Below are 18,166 nucleotides of genomic sequence, written 5' to 3' on the forward strand. Positions count from 1 at the left end.
TTACAATGAAATTGAAATTGAGAAATTTTCAAAAGATATTTTAATTAACTAAAATAATAGAATTTGAAATTCAATCAAAACAAAAGGAAATTGAAATTTCACAATTTCTGGAATTCTTCGTTCGTTAGGATGAAAAAGGTCCACAAATCATAAAGTACACTCATATCTTTAACTCGAATTAAATCATTTTGACATCTAACTTAAGCTGACTCAATCCGACTATGAGTTCACACTGACTTAACTCAACCTTTGATCAGAGTAAAAGGTCAAGTTAACTAGGCTTGAGCCAATGGTTAAGTCATGTTAATCTATGTCGATTTGGCATAAATAAAAGGTCAAGTCACTCTAACATAAACTAAATATTTAGCTAAGTCGGTTTAGACCACAAGTAAAAGTTGAATCAATTAGAGTTGAAGGTAATACTAAGTTAGTTTGGATTGAATGTTGAGCTGAGTTGAATCAGGTCGAAAAAACAAACACAACTCAAGTTCAAACAAATCACCTAATTCTTTACTTTCAAATCCATGTTTTTTAGCTAAATATAACTGCTTTTCTTCACTCATAAGTAACCTAACCCATATACAAATACTTAATCTATGCGAGTATAAACAATAAACATCTATTACCAATAATCAATTCTTTAAACTAATATTAGTATTTCATAAAATCAATCTTCTATTCTATTTTCCTAAGACTGTGTCGAGCTAAAAAAATCCACTGTACAAAATAAATAAAAAATAACTTCAATAATTCAAACTAGTGTGTCTTTATTAACACATACTGTAAATGATTTAAAAGCTAAACTCGAATTTTAACTGTAAATACGGCGAATAAAAATACCAATAAAAAGAAATATCATTTTAAAAATAAGTAAACAAAAACATTAAAAAGATGAATCATTAATGAAATCTATAATATTTGATAGTTAGATTATATGCGCGTAGTTGGCAAGGGACCTTTCAACAATTGCCTTACGCACTATGGTAACCTATTTTGAAGTCTTTTATTTATTTATATATAAAGTAGCTGCCACTACTATATATTCCACACACTCTTCCCAATATCGAACCTTCTGTTCCTCACTTCTCTCTCTCTCTCTCTCTCTCTCTCCGACATCAACATATTTTTCTCCGATGGGTTTTCCGGTGGGTTACGCGGAGGTCTTCTTCCCCAACCCCTTCCTCCACACACTGGCCTTCCTCGGCCTCCTCCGAAACCTCGTCTTCTTTCTCTTCCACCTCCTCGGACTCTCCGACTTCCTCGAAACCGAGGTCGCATGGCCGGACCCCCGCATCCCCGCCACCACCGCCGCCGCCTCCAGACCTCCCTCCGTGTCGGCGCTACTCATCAGGGACATCCTCCCCGTCGCCAAGTTTGGAGAGTCTGGGGAAAACTCCTGCGCCTGCGCCTGCGCCGTCTGTCTGTTCGAGTTCTCCGAGGAGGAGGAGATTCGGCGCATGCGGAACTGCAAACACATTTTCCACCGCGCCTGCGTGGACCGTTGGATCGATCACGATCAAAAAACATGCCCTCTCTGTAGGACCCCCTTTGTGCCTGATGACATGCTTGATGATTATAATCAACGCCTCTGGGCTGCTTCTGGAATCAACGAGTTCTACTCCGATTACACTTCTTCTTTCTGATTTCCAATTTCTTCAACTTCTCTCTCTCTATTTCTATATAATCAATCATGAAAGTGAATTGTACATAACAAAGTAAAAAATAAAAGAAAATTTTGAACAATTGCATAATGCAATGGATACATACACTTTTCACTTAGCATAATAATTATCATTAATTATTAATTATTAGTGGTGTTACGGCAATTTCATCCACTACTATGGTGGCGGCTCTCGTTTATTATTGAATATCATTTCTGTACCATGGATGTAGTAAAGGATTAAATTATTGTTTTAATTATATTATTATTATGATCTACTGTCATTCATCGAATTTTGAAAACTATATTGATTCAAGGTCATTTCATTTCATCCAATACTTTCTCTGAAGCTTGTATTTCTTTTATACAAATTTATATCAATCTTTTTAGGAATGATGATGTTCTGTTATTCCTGACATGGAAACTTTCTACATTCAAAACGTCTGTTTAAATTCTACTATTTTACATAGTTTTTGTTTGGTTATTGTAAACATTAGATTTGAAGAAGTGTTAGAAAATATCTATATCCATAGATATTGGTTTAGGCAGATATATCTAAGTAATCTTTTTGTTTATATGTAGCTTGAACAAACAATTTATTTTCTATGCATTTTAAACAGTAAAAAGAAAGGAATAGTTTTGGGCTTATAAATTTTCAGAAGGACTTAATTATACCTGCACTTGGTGCTGCTTTTTCACTTTCCTTTTTCTCCTACTTTAATGGAAAATTACAACATGAGTTAGGAAAACTCCTTATTAATAATAATATAAAAATATAATTCTCACAATATATAAATTCTTACTTATATAATAAACTTTTTTTAACATAACAAATTAATAATTATGAAATTCATATTAAAAACTCATGTAAACAACTTTTACTTAATTCTTATAAAATAATTATATATAGTATTTCGAATGCGAACTGTATTCTTCTCTTTTTGTTATACTCGTGTGATTTGAAGAGGAAAATGTAGCTTAGTTTCATTCTTGTAATATTTCTCAATGGTTAATGTTATAACAAGGTGTAGTTAGAAATAGAAATTTCTAATTATATTTTTATTTCTTAAAAAATATAAAATTAATGTTATTTTTTTTACCTTTTCAGAATTAACATTTATTTAATTTTCAATACATCCAAATTAATATTCAGAGATAGAAAAGTAGTGCTTAATAGATAATATTTTTTTATTGTTTTTAGCAATAACAACAGGCGTGTGCAAATGATATTGTTCTGTTAATTAATATACTTTTCTGGACTCTGAATAGTCAGAATTCTAAGTATGGGGTAGTTAAAAGGAAAGTATTAAAGCAATCTAGAAGAAACAAAAGTATTCATAAAAAAAGAGAAAACCAAAATGTTTGATTATATTAATTTACTTATTTTATATTCATACAAAATATATTTTCTTATTTGCATCCTTAATTATGTTATCTGTAACGGTTTAGTCCGGAGTTTGGTATTTAAAAATGGATATTATAAGTCTAAAAGTTCACTATGAATTTAAAAATCGGTCTCTGTTTAAATTTTATCAATAAATACGGAGATTTAATAAATGATTATTGTTTTTGTAGTTTTAATTTATTTTTTTAAAATGTTATTATTTTTATAATTTTTATTTTAGTTATTTTTTATTTTTGGATAGTAAAAATGATTTATAGTTATTTACCTATAAATAAAACATTAATTTTAGTGTTAATGAACGAAATTATTTAAATAAGAAACATTTTATATTTTCAGAAATTATAAGTGAGATATTTTCAAAAGAATAATTTAGAAAAAACTAATCTAACATAAGGTTGTTTCAAAATCTCAATATAATTATTTTATGTGATGTTTGTCATAAAATAAGATTACTTTAATGTATAGACTAAAATTTCAGTATATCTCACAAAGTATGAGTTTTTATTAAATATTGTTAGTTATTATTTTTGAAATTGTTTATTTAAAACTATGGTTAATTTTTATCTTAAAAATAAATATAATGTTACTAGATATAATATGTTATGGTGATATTTTATTTTAAAAAAATTAAATATTTTACAGATATTTTCTTCTTAAAAACTTAAATATTTTATAATATATTATTCTAATCAGCTTGAATGTTTCACTGATATTTTTATAGAAATGATTTTATTCTTTATTTGATACATTTCTATAGATGAAAATATATAATTAAAATTAAAATATTTATAAAACAAATTATATAACAATTATTTACCTTAAATTATAAATAATTTATTTCAATAAATAATATCATTGTTATTTATATTTTAATTTATCAGAGAAAATAAATTCAATGAAGTTAAAAATTTATATTTTATTTTATTTTTTACTTTTTTAGATGTTTAATACATTATTATTTTATAGTTAATATACTTTATGACTTATCTTTTTTATTTTTGTTTGCTTATTTTTCTGTTAATTCAACATTAAAATGTAGTTATTTATTATTTAATTATTTTTAAATTTCTTTTTTTTGTGTATATTATTTATATACATTTTTGTCTTTTAAATACATTAAAACTGTACTAAATAACTATTAAGATCAGAATTCACTTAATGTCATAATTAATATAAAATTTTGTAAAATTTAATATTTATTAATTATTTTTAGCAGTGACATAATACCCTAAACATGATCCTAAAGTAAAATACTTTATTATTTAAACATGACATTCAAACATGACATTCAGACAGCTTTTACCAAAAAAATTGGTTTCGGCATTCTAGTGTGAACGACATGACCTAATTATAATAGGGTGGTTAAAGTAGGACTAAGATAAAACAAAGATAAAGATATTTTTATAACATTTTTTTACAATAATTGATTCAAAATTATTTTATAATCAATAACAATAATTATAAATTATATGGATCAATCACATAATGACACGTACATGATGTTAAAATGCTGTTAAAATATTATTATTTTAAAATAAATATCTAAAAATACCTCAATTAATTTGTAAATAATAATAATAATAGTAATAGCAAATTTTAATGGTAATATTAAAAATTGAAAGAAGCTGTCAAAAAGAAGTACCAGATAAGTAAGAAACTTTCTCAAACAGTATAAATTATTTACTATAAAAGATTCTTAATTTGTTTAAAATTTCTTTCTGGACTTTTCTTAAGTGAGAAGTTTAAGAATTATGCTGGGGTAGTATTACTGAAATTGTTTTCTAGAAAGTTCTTAATTTTCTGACTACAGCAAGTATGTTTGGGCTTTCATAAGGGCTTTGGAATGATAAAATGATAATGAAGTCCAAGCCCAAGCCCATCTAGATCATTACCTATTCTGGACTTGACCCAAAAGATCTATTCCAGACAATTTGCATATAAGCTCATTCTTCTCAGTATTTTCTAAACTCTTTATTATTAGATGAACTCACCAAAAACATAAAAATTCAACAGAATAAAAAAAATCATAGGTTACGATGAAAGGTGAAAATTTATATCTTTTCAATGATAATATGAAGCAATAGAACTAATAAGTTTTTAGTAAATTATATTTAAGAAATGTGAAGGACGAGATTATAAAATGATTCTCCAATATAAAAATTTATAATTATAAAAACATATCTTCAAAATCACATGAAAACCGAATTAAAAAATAAGTTATTATTTTTCTTATTTTCATTATAGATATTTTCCTTATAACAAAATTCTCCTTTATTTTTATTATAGATTTCAAGACAATATCATTAGATACAAACTCAATCTATATAAATTATTAACATCACTTTTATGTTAAAACCTTTTAAAATGATCTATTTATAAATTTTCTTATTTAAGTCGATCATCAAGACTTATAATCACTCTAATACCATAAATAGATTTTTGGAAAGAGGATTCACACAATAGCAATTATACATATATTCAATTTAAGTAAATAAACTAATATTACTTCTAATCTAAAATAATAAAATACTAAAATAATAAATTTATAAGTCTTATTCCTTGTGATTATCAAATTTCACATTTTTACTCAATATAATACTTAAATTTATATTTAGATTCTCAAAATTCTATAACAAAATTTTCATTAGTGTTTTTTTTACTGTTTTTGTGTAAATTATTTTATAATGTGAAAAGTAAATTTAAATCAACATTATAAAATAATATTGTGAGATGATAAAAATTATTTATGATCTTTAAACATACTAAATTATAAGTAAATGTAAATTTTATTTTTCTAAACTAATTTTATGAGAGTTCGTTAAGTTTAAATTCAATTTCTATAATGATATGAGAATCATTTACACGTTGATCTGAATTTAATTGGTTGAATCCATTAGACATGCTATATTTCCAAATAGGATGACATAAAAGGAAAATCCCATATCGTTAAACTTAAATTTCATATGCCAATACGAAACTCTTTTAAGTTTCCTAAAATGTTATTAAAATAGGAAGCATACTCTATTTGTTTAGTTTTATACTGTTGTTGTGAATCCTGTTACATTGGGCCTTTTTGTTGAATATTGTTGTCTTAACTTTGTGATTGATGTTACCTAATGGTACTCAAAAGGGTAACTTCTATGAAGCCGAAGATGATTTGAAAGAAAGCGACATTTGCTATCTCCAAAATACCATTTCAAAACCCTTTTCTTTCCTTTCTCCATTTTAGACTTTATTTTTTTTTTAATTTTCTTCTTAAGAATATATTGAAAGAATTGAAGAAAAAATATATATTTAAATTATTTATATATAGGTAATAGTTTTAGAATTCCAAACTTAAAACGGTTTAAATATATTTTTCTTTTTAATTTTTTAAGTTGTTTTTAAAAGTAGACAAATTTTAAAATAGACAATATTTTTTGAATGTATGATGATAGACAAGATTCTAAAGGAGATGGTGATTGGAATGGAAGGATTTAGGATGGGAACAAATATGAAAAGAACATGATTTCTCAGCTTTTCTTCTGCATACCTGCATTATACAATTGAGTTTGGTGACAATTTTGACAGAGGAATGAATTTCCCTTAACCTAACTTTGGAATCCTCAATTTGATAGATACGTGAGCCTTAAACAACAGACAAAAAACAGAGCAGAGACAGAGTGACTCAATTTATTTGCTTGACTAATTCACTTTCATCACAAACAACTACAGATTCAATCAAACTGCACAATACAATCACCCTCAAATTAACAAGTAAATAAGAGACAACAGTGTTTTAAAATCAAATGTTGTTGTGAAATACAGAGATACTAACAATGGGAAGAAACCATTGTTAATGAAAGTCCTGCAGTTATGTGATCAAACTTGCTACTGTTTTTTCGTTATGATCTTAGCACTGCACTTATTTCTAAACCTTTTTTTTCGACATAGAGTGTAGGATGAAGAGAGGATTTTGAGGGGGATTCATTTGCATATCAAACACCTTTACTATGTAATTTTAGTTTTGAACATGTGACATATTGATGTTGTAGGTTTCAGTAGTTTTCTGTACAAGGCTAGAGTTTTGTCCTGTCATGACAGATTCTAACATTTTAGATGAGTGTGCTTAGGAAGCAGACATCATGTGAGCATGTCTTAATTTATTAGGTTTTTTTTGTCTCAAAGACAGTTAAGATTGGCACTGTTCTTCCATATTTCTCCCTCTTCCATTTTGAACTGTCAACTACCATAGGAAAGTGAACGGGAAAAAAGTAGTAACCTCTGAACCCTAGCCTTGAATATAACACTGCCAATTGGAGGTTAATTGTAAATGTATAAAGGAAAAAAAAAACTGATTTTTCAAGTAGTTGATCTAATGAAGATTAAACATTTAAGATTCATACTACATGCTTGAAAAAGGCAGTTATGTGTAGTTTGTCCTTTGTACTTAGGTTTGGACAGCACATCTGCATGTTAGTTTATGTTGTCAGTGTTTAATTAACTTTTAATATAAGTGAAAACCAGTTAAAGTATTTGGTCTGTGAAAATAGTAGGTTTAATTGCAGACCTATAATTAATTTTTTCATTTCACATTTTAAGTTTTTGTCTTATATATTTCATCATCATATCTTTTAATTTTTTATCAAGAAGATTTACTATAATTGAATATTCTACTATGTAAATTTGTAAAACGTGTTTTAGAAAAGAAAATGTTTTTAAAATAAAGTGTATATGATATTTCATTGCAATGAACTTAAACCAACTTAAGGGTATTCAATGAGAAGGTAAAGTAATAATAATGATTACTGATTTACGTAAGATATAATGACATTGTTTGATAATTAAGTTTGATGCCTTTTAATTTAATAGTTATTAATATTTTTATGAGTAATTGAATGATATATTAATTGAAGGCTAATAATGAGAGCAAGGTTTTAAAGGAACAGAGTTGAATTTGAGAGAGGCTGAGGAATCATGACTGCACCCTATGAAATCTACTGGTTCTGCCTTTCACCATTGTCTGTGTAAAAGGTTCATCTCTTGGGGAGATCAATTTCAGAACCCTCTTTCTCCCCATCAATGAGAACAAATGATCTCCGGACAGAAAAGCGAAATCAAAATCAGAAGAATTTTTTTTTGTTTAGATAGATATATGGTATGTTTTTCAAAAAAAATTCATTAAAGTACTTATTACTTTATATTACTTTTAATGAATAATATTGTACATTTTGAAAACTATTTTAGATATTAAAAGAAACATTGTATTATCTGATATAATACTAAAATAACAAATTAATAGGAACATTTTCCAAATATCCATACTTGGTGACACTATCCCAAAATTTGGTTATTTGGTTATTTCTAATTTCAGTTTTCCTTTAACACTTCTTATGTGGTAACAATAGTTCTCAAATTTGGTATTTATGTCATTTTTTATTTTGTTGTATATTATACATACGTACTCCTATTTTATTTTATTTTTTGATAATTTATTTTATTTTTATCTTTTTATCCTTTTATAATGGCGCCAACACATGATGGATGGTTTTTGATCAATGTTTATTTTTTTTTGTTTCGTTGTATTTTCATACCCACTTCATCTTCTTTCTATGATATTTCTTTTGGATTATTTGTTGTTATGGTTGACGAGTTGGGTAAATTTTGTGGTTATTCATGGATTATTCAGGTTAGTGTCATGTATTATAGTTTAGGTTTATTAGAATGAGAAATGAAGGATTTTGAGATCTTGCAATGAATTTTCATTACCAAAATGTCTTCTACCACCGTAATGACTTGTGTTTATGACTTTTATATTAAATTTGTTCTTTTTTGTTTGGTTTTGACATTGGAGTTATTATTAACCTAATTTTCTTACTTATTGTATGAATTTCTAGTGACGTTTCATTTTTGTGATGAAAAGTAGAGACAATACCATTTTGTAATTGAACATATCAGAGTTTCCTTTTAGGAAGAAGATTGTCACTTCCAAAGTAATAAAAATGTAAGATTTTTCTTTTTTCTTGGGTGTTGTTGATTCCTTGATCTTGATCTTTCTCTAATTTTATTACTAGAAATCTTGAAAAATTCAGCTACAAGAAGAGGTTTTGAACCTAAAAAGAATTGTGAAGGAAAAGTTATCAAGGAACATGTAAGCTTTTATTTTCACTCCTTATTTTAGAATTAGTCTCTTCAACTTTGTATTGTCTGGCATACAAACTTTGTCTTTAAACCTAAAAACACCGTCTAACTACATCGTAAACTCCTTAGCTTGTTACATGTCAAGCCAATCCACTATTTTCTTTAGGCTAGGGTCCAACAATTACTTCTCTTTTATTAAACTTAAAAAACCACTACATATAGTCAGGCTACTACATCTAATGAAATCTGCTCCCAAATCCACTTGTAGCTTCAAATTTATAAACTTTTCTACCAGCTCAAGCTCTCTGATCATCATATAGAAACATGTACTGCCTTTTTGCTCAAAGCATATGCCACAACATTGCCTTTCTTGGATGGTATAGTAGTTCAAAGCCATAATCCTTTAGGAACTCTATCCATCGTCTCTACCTCACATTCAATTCTTTCTTATCAAACAAATACTTCAAACTCTTGTGATTGTTGAATACTTGGAACCGTGCACCATATAGATAATGCCTCCATATATTCAAAGAAAACACAATTGTTGCCAACTCCAAATCATGAGTAGGATAGTTCTTCTCATAAATCTTTAACTGCCTTGAAGCACAAGCTACTACCTTCTTTTCTTGTATAAGCACACAACTTAACCCATTATGAGAAGCATAATAGTAAACCTTAAAGGATTTACCTATGTTAAGGATTACCAACACTAGAAAACTCATCAACCTACGCTTCAACTCTTGAAAGCTTTCCTCACACTTGTTTGTCCAAGCAAACAATTGATCTTTACGAGTCAGCAATGTTAAAGATGTCATTATTTTAGATAATCCTTTTATGAATCTCTTATAGTAGCTAACTAAATCCACATAACTTCTTATCTCAGTCACTGACCTAGGTCACTCGCATTGCAACACTGCTTTAACTCTGGCCAGATCCATAGATATCCTTTGAGCCAATATCACATGCCCCGAAAATTGAACCTCTTGCATCTAAAACTCACACTTGGATAGTTTGGCATACAACATCTTCTCCTCAAGATCCCAAGCACTATTCTTAAATGTTCAACATGTTTCTCATGAGTTTTAAAGTAGATAAGTATGTCGTCTATAAATACTAAAACAAACTTATCTAGAAAAGGTATAGAGATTCTTTTCATGTAGTTCTTGAACAAGGTTGTAGCATTAATCACACCAAAAGACATAATTACATACTCATAATTCTCATATCTAGACCTGTGGGCTACCTTTTTCATATCTTCTACCTTATCTAGAATTTGATAATACCCATATCGTAGATCTATGTTTGAAAACACAACCACACCGTGTAACTGATCCATCAAATCATCAATCCTTGGTAGGGGATATTTGTTCTTGTTGTTTATCTTGTTATACCCATATCATCCTTTATCTTCACCAACAACATTGACACTCCCTAAGGTGACACCTTAGGTGTGATGAACTATTTTTCCAACAACTCTTCAGTATGCGTTTTTAGTTCAACTAATTCTATTGGAGCCATCTAATATGGAGCTTTTAATACGACCTATTCTCCTAGCACCAAATTAATTGAAAACCACACTTCGCTCTAAGGAGGCAACATTGACACCTCCTTAAGAAACACATCCCCAAACTTATATCACCTTTTTTAGCTTCCAAATGGGTTAAGATGATAAAACACTAAGATCATTCCTTGGCTTCTTGCAACACTTGATAAGAAGACAACAACACTAACTCCTCTAAGCTAGGAGAAAAGAACTTATTTTCACTGTAATCAATAAGAATGTTATTGTCATATAGCCAATCAACTCCTAAGATCACATCTAAACCTTGTAAAGGTAGGTATATAAGGTTGACCTTGAACTTATGCCCCTCTACTACCACTGAACATCTAGCACACAACATCGACATCTTAACCAAACCAGAAGTTGGAGTAGATGCTACAAGATCTTGTTACAACTTCCTAACAAGCAAACTTAACTCTTGAACACAAACTTCTAACACAAAGGAGTTTGATACTCCAGAATCATACAAAACACACATATTCCTACTAGTTAACAAACAACTACTAATTATAAAGTTACCTGATCCAGTTTCTTATTCTCTAGACATAACATACATTCTCTTTGTAGCCTGGGGTTTATCACCCTTCTTTCTCTATTGAAATGTCTGCTTAGTTTGAGCTACAACTCTTTTGTTAGAATGACAACCCTTAGCAAAGTGTCCTTTCACACCACACAGATTGCACCCCTTGTAACCATCTAACTAAGGGTGGTCCTCCACAAGCATAACACTACATTCTACCATGTTGAAACTACTGTTGAGAAGAACCCCCCTCTAAAATAAGGTTTCTTCCTCACATCCTGCCCATCTCTTGATCCTGACAATTCTCCCATTTTCTATTACTGCTTTTATTGAGTTTCAACTTTAGCCTTCAACTTTTCCACAACTTTGACTTTATTAAAGCAGGAAACTCCTTAATAGAGAATGGTACCACTACCAACTTGACGTCACCTCTCAGTCCATTCTCAAGCTTCTACACACCTCTATTCTTCGTTCATATGCAAGGTATAGAAAGGCCCTAGGTGCTTTCGTAGTTGAGCATACTCCACCACAAACATACTTCCTTACCTCAGTTGCAAGAACTCCACCTCCTTAGCATACCTCACACTATCTAGAAAATATTCAATAAAGAATTTCTTCTTGAATAGTTCCCAGGTTATCATTTCTCCCATCTCTTTTATCATAACTTCATGCTAGCCTACCAATGCACAACTTCTCCAACTAACATGTATTCTGTAAAAGCCAAATTATTTTCAACCGGACACCTCTTTTGCATCAAAAACTCCACTACAAAAAAAAGATTATTTAGAGGAGGTTATTTAGAGGAGGTCATGAAAAACCCCCTCAAATTAACATATTTTATAATGTTTAATTTAAATTATGAAAGTGTCAATGATAGTGGGAGTTTTAATGGTTTTCAAGGGAGGTTTATAACCCCTTCAAATAAAACAATTTTATAATCCCTTCAAATAAAACTTTTAAACTAATTATTTTTTTAAATTATAAAATTTCATTCATCTAAATATCGAAACCCATCTCCCTCTGAAATATTTCGTCTAAAAATCCCGAAACCCATCTCCCTCTAAAAATTTCATTGATCTAAAATCGAAACCCTAAAATCCCTTTATTCATTTTTGCATTTTCATTCCTTCGTCTCTTCCTCGCACACTGGTTCGTATCTCTCTCGCACTAATTAGCCTTCAGAATCGTAGTCGCGAAACCGTTGGTAGACGGAGCTGTAGCGGTGGTTGCGTGGACGGGTCGACGATGAAGCTTCCAGTCGTGCTACAACCTGAGGTAAATCGTTCTAACACCCTTCTTACTTCTCTTTGGTGTATAATTGTTTTTTTACCATACAACAGTAGCTATGCCACTGTATCTCGGTCTTGTTCTGTCAGTCTCAAGTGAAAGCCCTTATTCCATGGTCTTCCTCTTGTTATTGTTGGCTTGTTGTAGTGATTGTTTTTTTTGTTCTATTGTTGGTTGTGGACGTGACTCTGACTCTGGTTGAGGATCTTGCGGTTTTGGTGTTGTTCTCTTAGTCACATGTTTTTGACTTATTGGTGTTGCTTGAGTGAGTGAGTGTTTGAGTGAGGAGGTTCACATTGTTCTGTTTCTGTGTGAAAGTTAAGAGCTTGTGTTGATTCGCTGAATTTCTCATTGAAATGGGTTTTATTTGGTTTATATGGAAAATGAAGGGTGTACTGCTTATGGTTTCCTCAATTCTGGTTTTGTGAAAAGGTTCTTTTTATACTAATTTTCTCCTATTCAAAAGTTTTCATTTTTATTCAGTCATCTTTGTAGGGACTACAAGGGATTAAAAAAACAGAAGATATACGATTTAATGACATAATACGCATTACATGTTTGTTTTAAGCAAAGTGATATAAGATTGGAGGAATTTGACTGGTTAGAGTTGAAAGGAAGAAAAAGGGAGAAAAGGGAAGAATTACATGCTTTCTTTGTTTGGTTTGATAAATTTGAGAATGTTAAGCATGCATTTAACAGCTTGAGTTTTTCATTAAAATGATTGTCACCTTTGTGAAATTGGTTGATGACTTAAAATCTTGTTATTCTTGTTCTCATAAAGTAAATTAAACTTCTCACCAAATTATTCGTCCTACCTTGCGTAGATGCTTTCCTTAATAATTTGCTCATTTATCCTTTTCTTTCATTATAACTGTTTATAAATCCTTAATACCCAATATATGTGCAGAGTTTTCTAGAAATGTTTGATTTTATTTTCTTTTCTTGAACAGGTGACTCTGTGTTTGTGTAAAAGAGTATTGTTTTCTTTTAGCATTGATAATTTCAATGTTTTTCAACTTAAGTTTCCCGATATTTGTTTTCAGGTCAGTTGTGAGCCAAGTTATAACAGGATACCTTCCAAGTTTGATTCTTCAGCTGTTTCTGTCATTTGTTCCACCTATTATGATTATGCTTTCATCCATGCAAGGATACATTTCATGGAGTCAAATACAAAAGAGTGCATGCACTAAAGTATTATGGTTTACGATCTGGAACATTTTCTTTGCAAATGTACTATCAGGGTCAGCTCTCTATCGAGTGAACGTCTTTCTTGAGCCAAAAGAGATTCCTAGAATACTAGCGGAAGCTGTAGCATCCCAGGTGAGAATAGCTATTGTATCCCCATGAGACAAGCGCATGAACTTCCCAAAGCTATCCAATATTATATTAATTGAGATTGAATTATCAGTAGTTTTGTTTCTTATTTTTATTGAATTTTATGTTTTTATATTTGTCTATACCCAAAAGTGTAGCTTTAGGAATGATGTTTCATGTAATTTCTGTATGCATCGTGTACGATATAGATCCCATGAAAAGGTGTTGCAGATAAATCATTTTTATCATAATTTTCAAGTTTGATGGTTAAGACCTGCCATTTTTTTCTAAAGAAATGCAAATATGTGGTTTATATGCACCATGTAGTTTGTTGTCTCTGGCTGCTTAGTCTGGTTGTCTTGGAATTTTGATACTTTTTTAAAGCAGGTTTTCATAAGGTGTTTAAAAATGGAGGAATCCACTGGTGTTGAAGTTTTGGGGTTGATATGCTATTATTGAGATGGTTTCTCTTTTCTACGTGACTATGTACTTGTAATAGTTCACTAACATTGTATTAGCAGTGATAAAGCTGATAAAACAGTGAGACGAGCTTCCTTGTTGTTAGAGAAACTTATGAAAGAGAGAATATATTGTTCTATCGAAATCAATGATCAATTATAATCAATGCTCACTATCTAATATATAACTTTTGATTTCAAAAATACTTTTACGGGAAAGCACATATATTATGATATTTATTAGATATTATTCCACAAATTTAACAGATGTTGATAAGTTGTGCTTTTCCAATATTTTATTCATTATTCAAGTTCTGAGTATGATGGTTGCAGTAAGATTTATATGCATAGTGTGAGAATTAGGTAGTTGTTATCTATGTCTGTGTTGTAGTTAGCTTTATTGATTGTTGCAGTAAGATTTTTATGCAGTATATGTGTTGTAATTAGCTTTATTCATTGTTGCAGTAAGATTTATTATCTGTGTTGCAGTAAGATTTATATATGCATAGTTAACTTTATGTATTATAGGGTACTATAATATATATATATGTATTATAGGGTACTATAACACAAGTTTTTAAATTTTTCTTCCCACTATGATTATTGTTGTAGAGTTGTTGTTTCCGCTGTAGGAGTGTTGAGGTTCATTTCAGGTGGAAGTTTCTTTTTTGAGTGGTGGTCAGAGGCACGCATTAATTTATTTACCCTTTGATAGAAGATGTTTATTCTATTTGATTGATTTTTTATATATTATTTTCAAAATGTGAGCACATGTAATTGAGTTTATTTTATTAATATTTTTTATATTATTTCAGCAAGTTCGTGATGATACAAATGAGCCAGAGTCTCCTTTAGGAACAAGACAATCATCTGATGGAAGTAACATTTAGGAAATTTATGATATTGTTTTAGGATAAAACTATATTTAGTTTATTATGAATTGGATAACATTTCTTTCTTTGTAACTATTTCTGCAATAGGATTACATTGATTTCTAGTCTATCCTGCTGTAACATACAATTGTTTATCAATTTATTTTTTTAAATTCCTTCTTACACAAGGGTTTTTGTTCTATCGTATCAATTTTTTATTCAGAGGAATTATATTTGTTTGGTATTTAATAATTTTAAAAAGAAATTAAATTTACTTAATTTTGAAATTAAAAAAAGAAGAAAGAAATTGGTGAAAATAGTTAGTTATTATATATTTTAATATAGGAAACTTTTGTGATCAAATAGTTGAAAATAAAGGAGGTTAAAAATCCCCACAAAATAACTGTCAGTAATAGAGGAGGTTTTTACCCTCCGCAGAAAAACCTCCACAAATTGAACGTGATACCGGGGGTCGTAAAAAACCTCCGCAGATAGTTTGTGGCGACTCAAACTGCGGCGGTTTGAAAAACCCCCGGAATTTATTTTGCGGAGGGCGAAAACCCCCGCAAATCGAAAAAAAAACCCCCTCTAAATAATCTTTTTTTTGTAGTGCTCGTTCCATATCCTTCATCCACTTATCAACTTCATCCAAATTCACCTTCCCATTGAACCTTGTTGGTTTATGGCAATAATCTTATACAATAAAAAGATAATATTACACTGATCAAAAGTATAATAAGGTTTTTCGAAAGAAAAATTACAAAACCAAATTATCCTAACACTATACTACTACATCATCCTTGTCTTACACTGAATCCACTATTACATCATCATCTACTCACACCATTAAAATGATCGTTGTAAACAAAGAGAATACATAGACAAAAATAAACACAGAAAAAAGGGTAAGCTAATGTGCAAAAAGAGAAATCATACAACAAATATAGAGATATTATCACATATAATTAATTCATATCACATACAAAAACTCATATTAAACTCGATAGTCTAGATATATGTATTGATTTCAGACTCTGGTGAGTTATGCACTTGTGCTGGTGGAACAACTCATCCACCCAAGCTACCGCACAAAAGGTTAGTCCGTCAACTAAACCTATCAATTTGGTCCCCTCACATGGTTTAACCTTGACCCACATGGGTTGAGACCATAAAAACTCAGCTAAAAAACAACCATTGAAAAAGGCCACGAGACACAAATATCCACAAAAGTCTTGTGGATCAAGGCCAACCCATTAACCTTCTTTTTAGAAAAAAAATATTCATTTTAAATATAAGAAAAAATACATTTAACTCCAAATATGTCGCAAATATAAGTGTTTTTAATTAGTCAAAGAACGATATACAAAACATTTTAATGAGATTAACATAGACTTTGTAAGAGGTTTCAATAAACTTGATTGCTTGCTTATATAGAAAAATTACGCACCAATATTGGACGTTGAATTCCTTGACTGACTAAACATATTTAAGTTTCCTTAACGGACTAAACATATTTTTAAAGTATATAAGATAATTATTTGATTTTATTGTGCAAAAAAATCTTTTAGATCTAAATCAAAACTAATAAGACATCTCAATTTGAAAGTTTAAAATAATGAATTTATGAATAATAAGTTTATGGATTTTTTTATTAAATGTTTTTAATTTTATTTTATTGTTTAATGTATTGCTTAAATTTATACTTAAATTCTACTAGTTATTTATTTTTATTAAATAATATATATATATATATATAGTAATTATAAAAAAAACTTAGAGTGAATTTTATTTAAATTAATCCAATATTATTATATTTTGGTTACAATTCATGTTTCTTCTATCGTGTTTGAGACTTTATCACAATGTATTACGTCCTATTTTGTTAAATTTTATAAGTTTTCTTCTATAAGATAAAATTAATAAATAGATTATAGTCAAGAATTTTATTAAACTATATATTATATATTTTATTTAATAACAAAATAATAAGTATGATATGAAAATATTGATTTGAATATAATAAATTTTCAACATATTAGAATATATAATAAAATATATAATTTTATATGTGTACTTAAAAGATATTGTTTCTAAGAGTTAATTAAAGTCTTGTAGTAGTGTCAAATTCACCTTAACTGTGACCCTAACCCACTTGAGAGGGACTTGGGGATTGGGTCTTTTTTTTACCTTCACTTGAGGGGACCTCCTAAAGTGTAAAGCCCATGGACCATGGGTCAAGTTGACAACTATACCATCAACCATCTTTGGTCAAGGTAAAGCCCCTATAGGCTACGAGCTCATGCAAACACAATTAAAATACTGATGAAACACCACCATAAAAGCTTCCCACGAGATTCATGGAATTACGTCAAACACAATCAAAATACTCATTATCATTATCACATCATACATAAATAACTACCATAATATTCTTAAATATTCATACAACACATCACAATTCTATTTCAAACAGTCAAGGAATAAGAAAATTTCAAACATGCACACTGACGCTCAGGAGTGGCACCCAACACTAGGCTTTTAGAAAAAGGTGGCGCTCAGCACCAGTCCTGGCGTTTAACGTCAAAGCTTTCGCAAAGGGTGGCACTCAACGACAGTCTTGGTATATGTTATTATTCTTGCAAAAATCGAGCTTAGTGACATCCTCCTGCCCCTCAACGTCCTAAAACAAAAGTACTTCGGACTTGTAGTGAAAGATGACATTCAACAATGCCCTGACACTGCTTAGTATTCACATTTTTATGTCGCTTAGTAGTACAAAACTAGTGCTCAACGGTCTAAAGTTAAAATGCTCCTAGACCATCACAATGAACTAGCACTCAACACCAGCCTACCACTGCTCAACGCAGTATCAAAAAATAATAGATGAAAATTCTGTGATTTTGGAAAATGGAACCTGTTCAAATGGTCAAATTGATATTTCCTTTCTAGTACTTTGGTATAAAAAAATA

General features: G+C 29.6%; 1 protein-coding gene across 1 annotated transcript; it reads left to right on the forward strand.

Annotated features, from left to right (window-relative positions):
• The first annotated feature begins 1,036 nt into the window (after positions 1-1,036).
• Positions 1,037-1,944, forward strand: LOC108321589 (brassinosteroid-responsive RING protein 1). Its single transcript, XM_017553387.2, has one exon. The coding sequence runs from the start codon at positions 1,134-1,136 to the stop codon at positions 1,641-1,643; it is 510 nt and encodes a 169-aa protein (XP_017408876.1). The 5' UTR covers positions 1,037-1,133; the 3' UTR covers positions 1,644-1,944.
• Positions 1,945-18,166: the final 16,222 nt, after the last annotated feature.

The sequence above is a fragment of the Vigna angularis genome, chromosome 9 (assembly GCF_016808095.1).
Source record: "Vigna angularis cultivar LongXiaoDou No.4 chromosome 9, ASM1680809v1, whole genome shotgun sequence".
NCBI lineage: Eukaryota > Viridiplantae > Streptophyta > Magnoliopsida > Fabales > Fabaceae > Vigna > Vigna angularis.

Bases quoted from the DNA above. Each gene is read 5' to 3' on its own strand.
- LOC108321589 (XM_017553387.2), top strand. From the start codon at position 1,134: ATGGGTTTTCCGGTGGGTTACGCGGAGGTCTTCTTCCCCAACCCCTTC.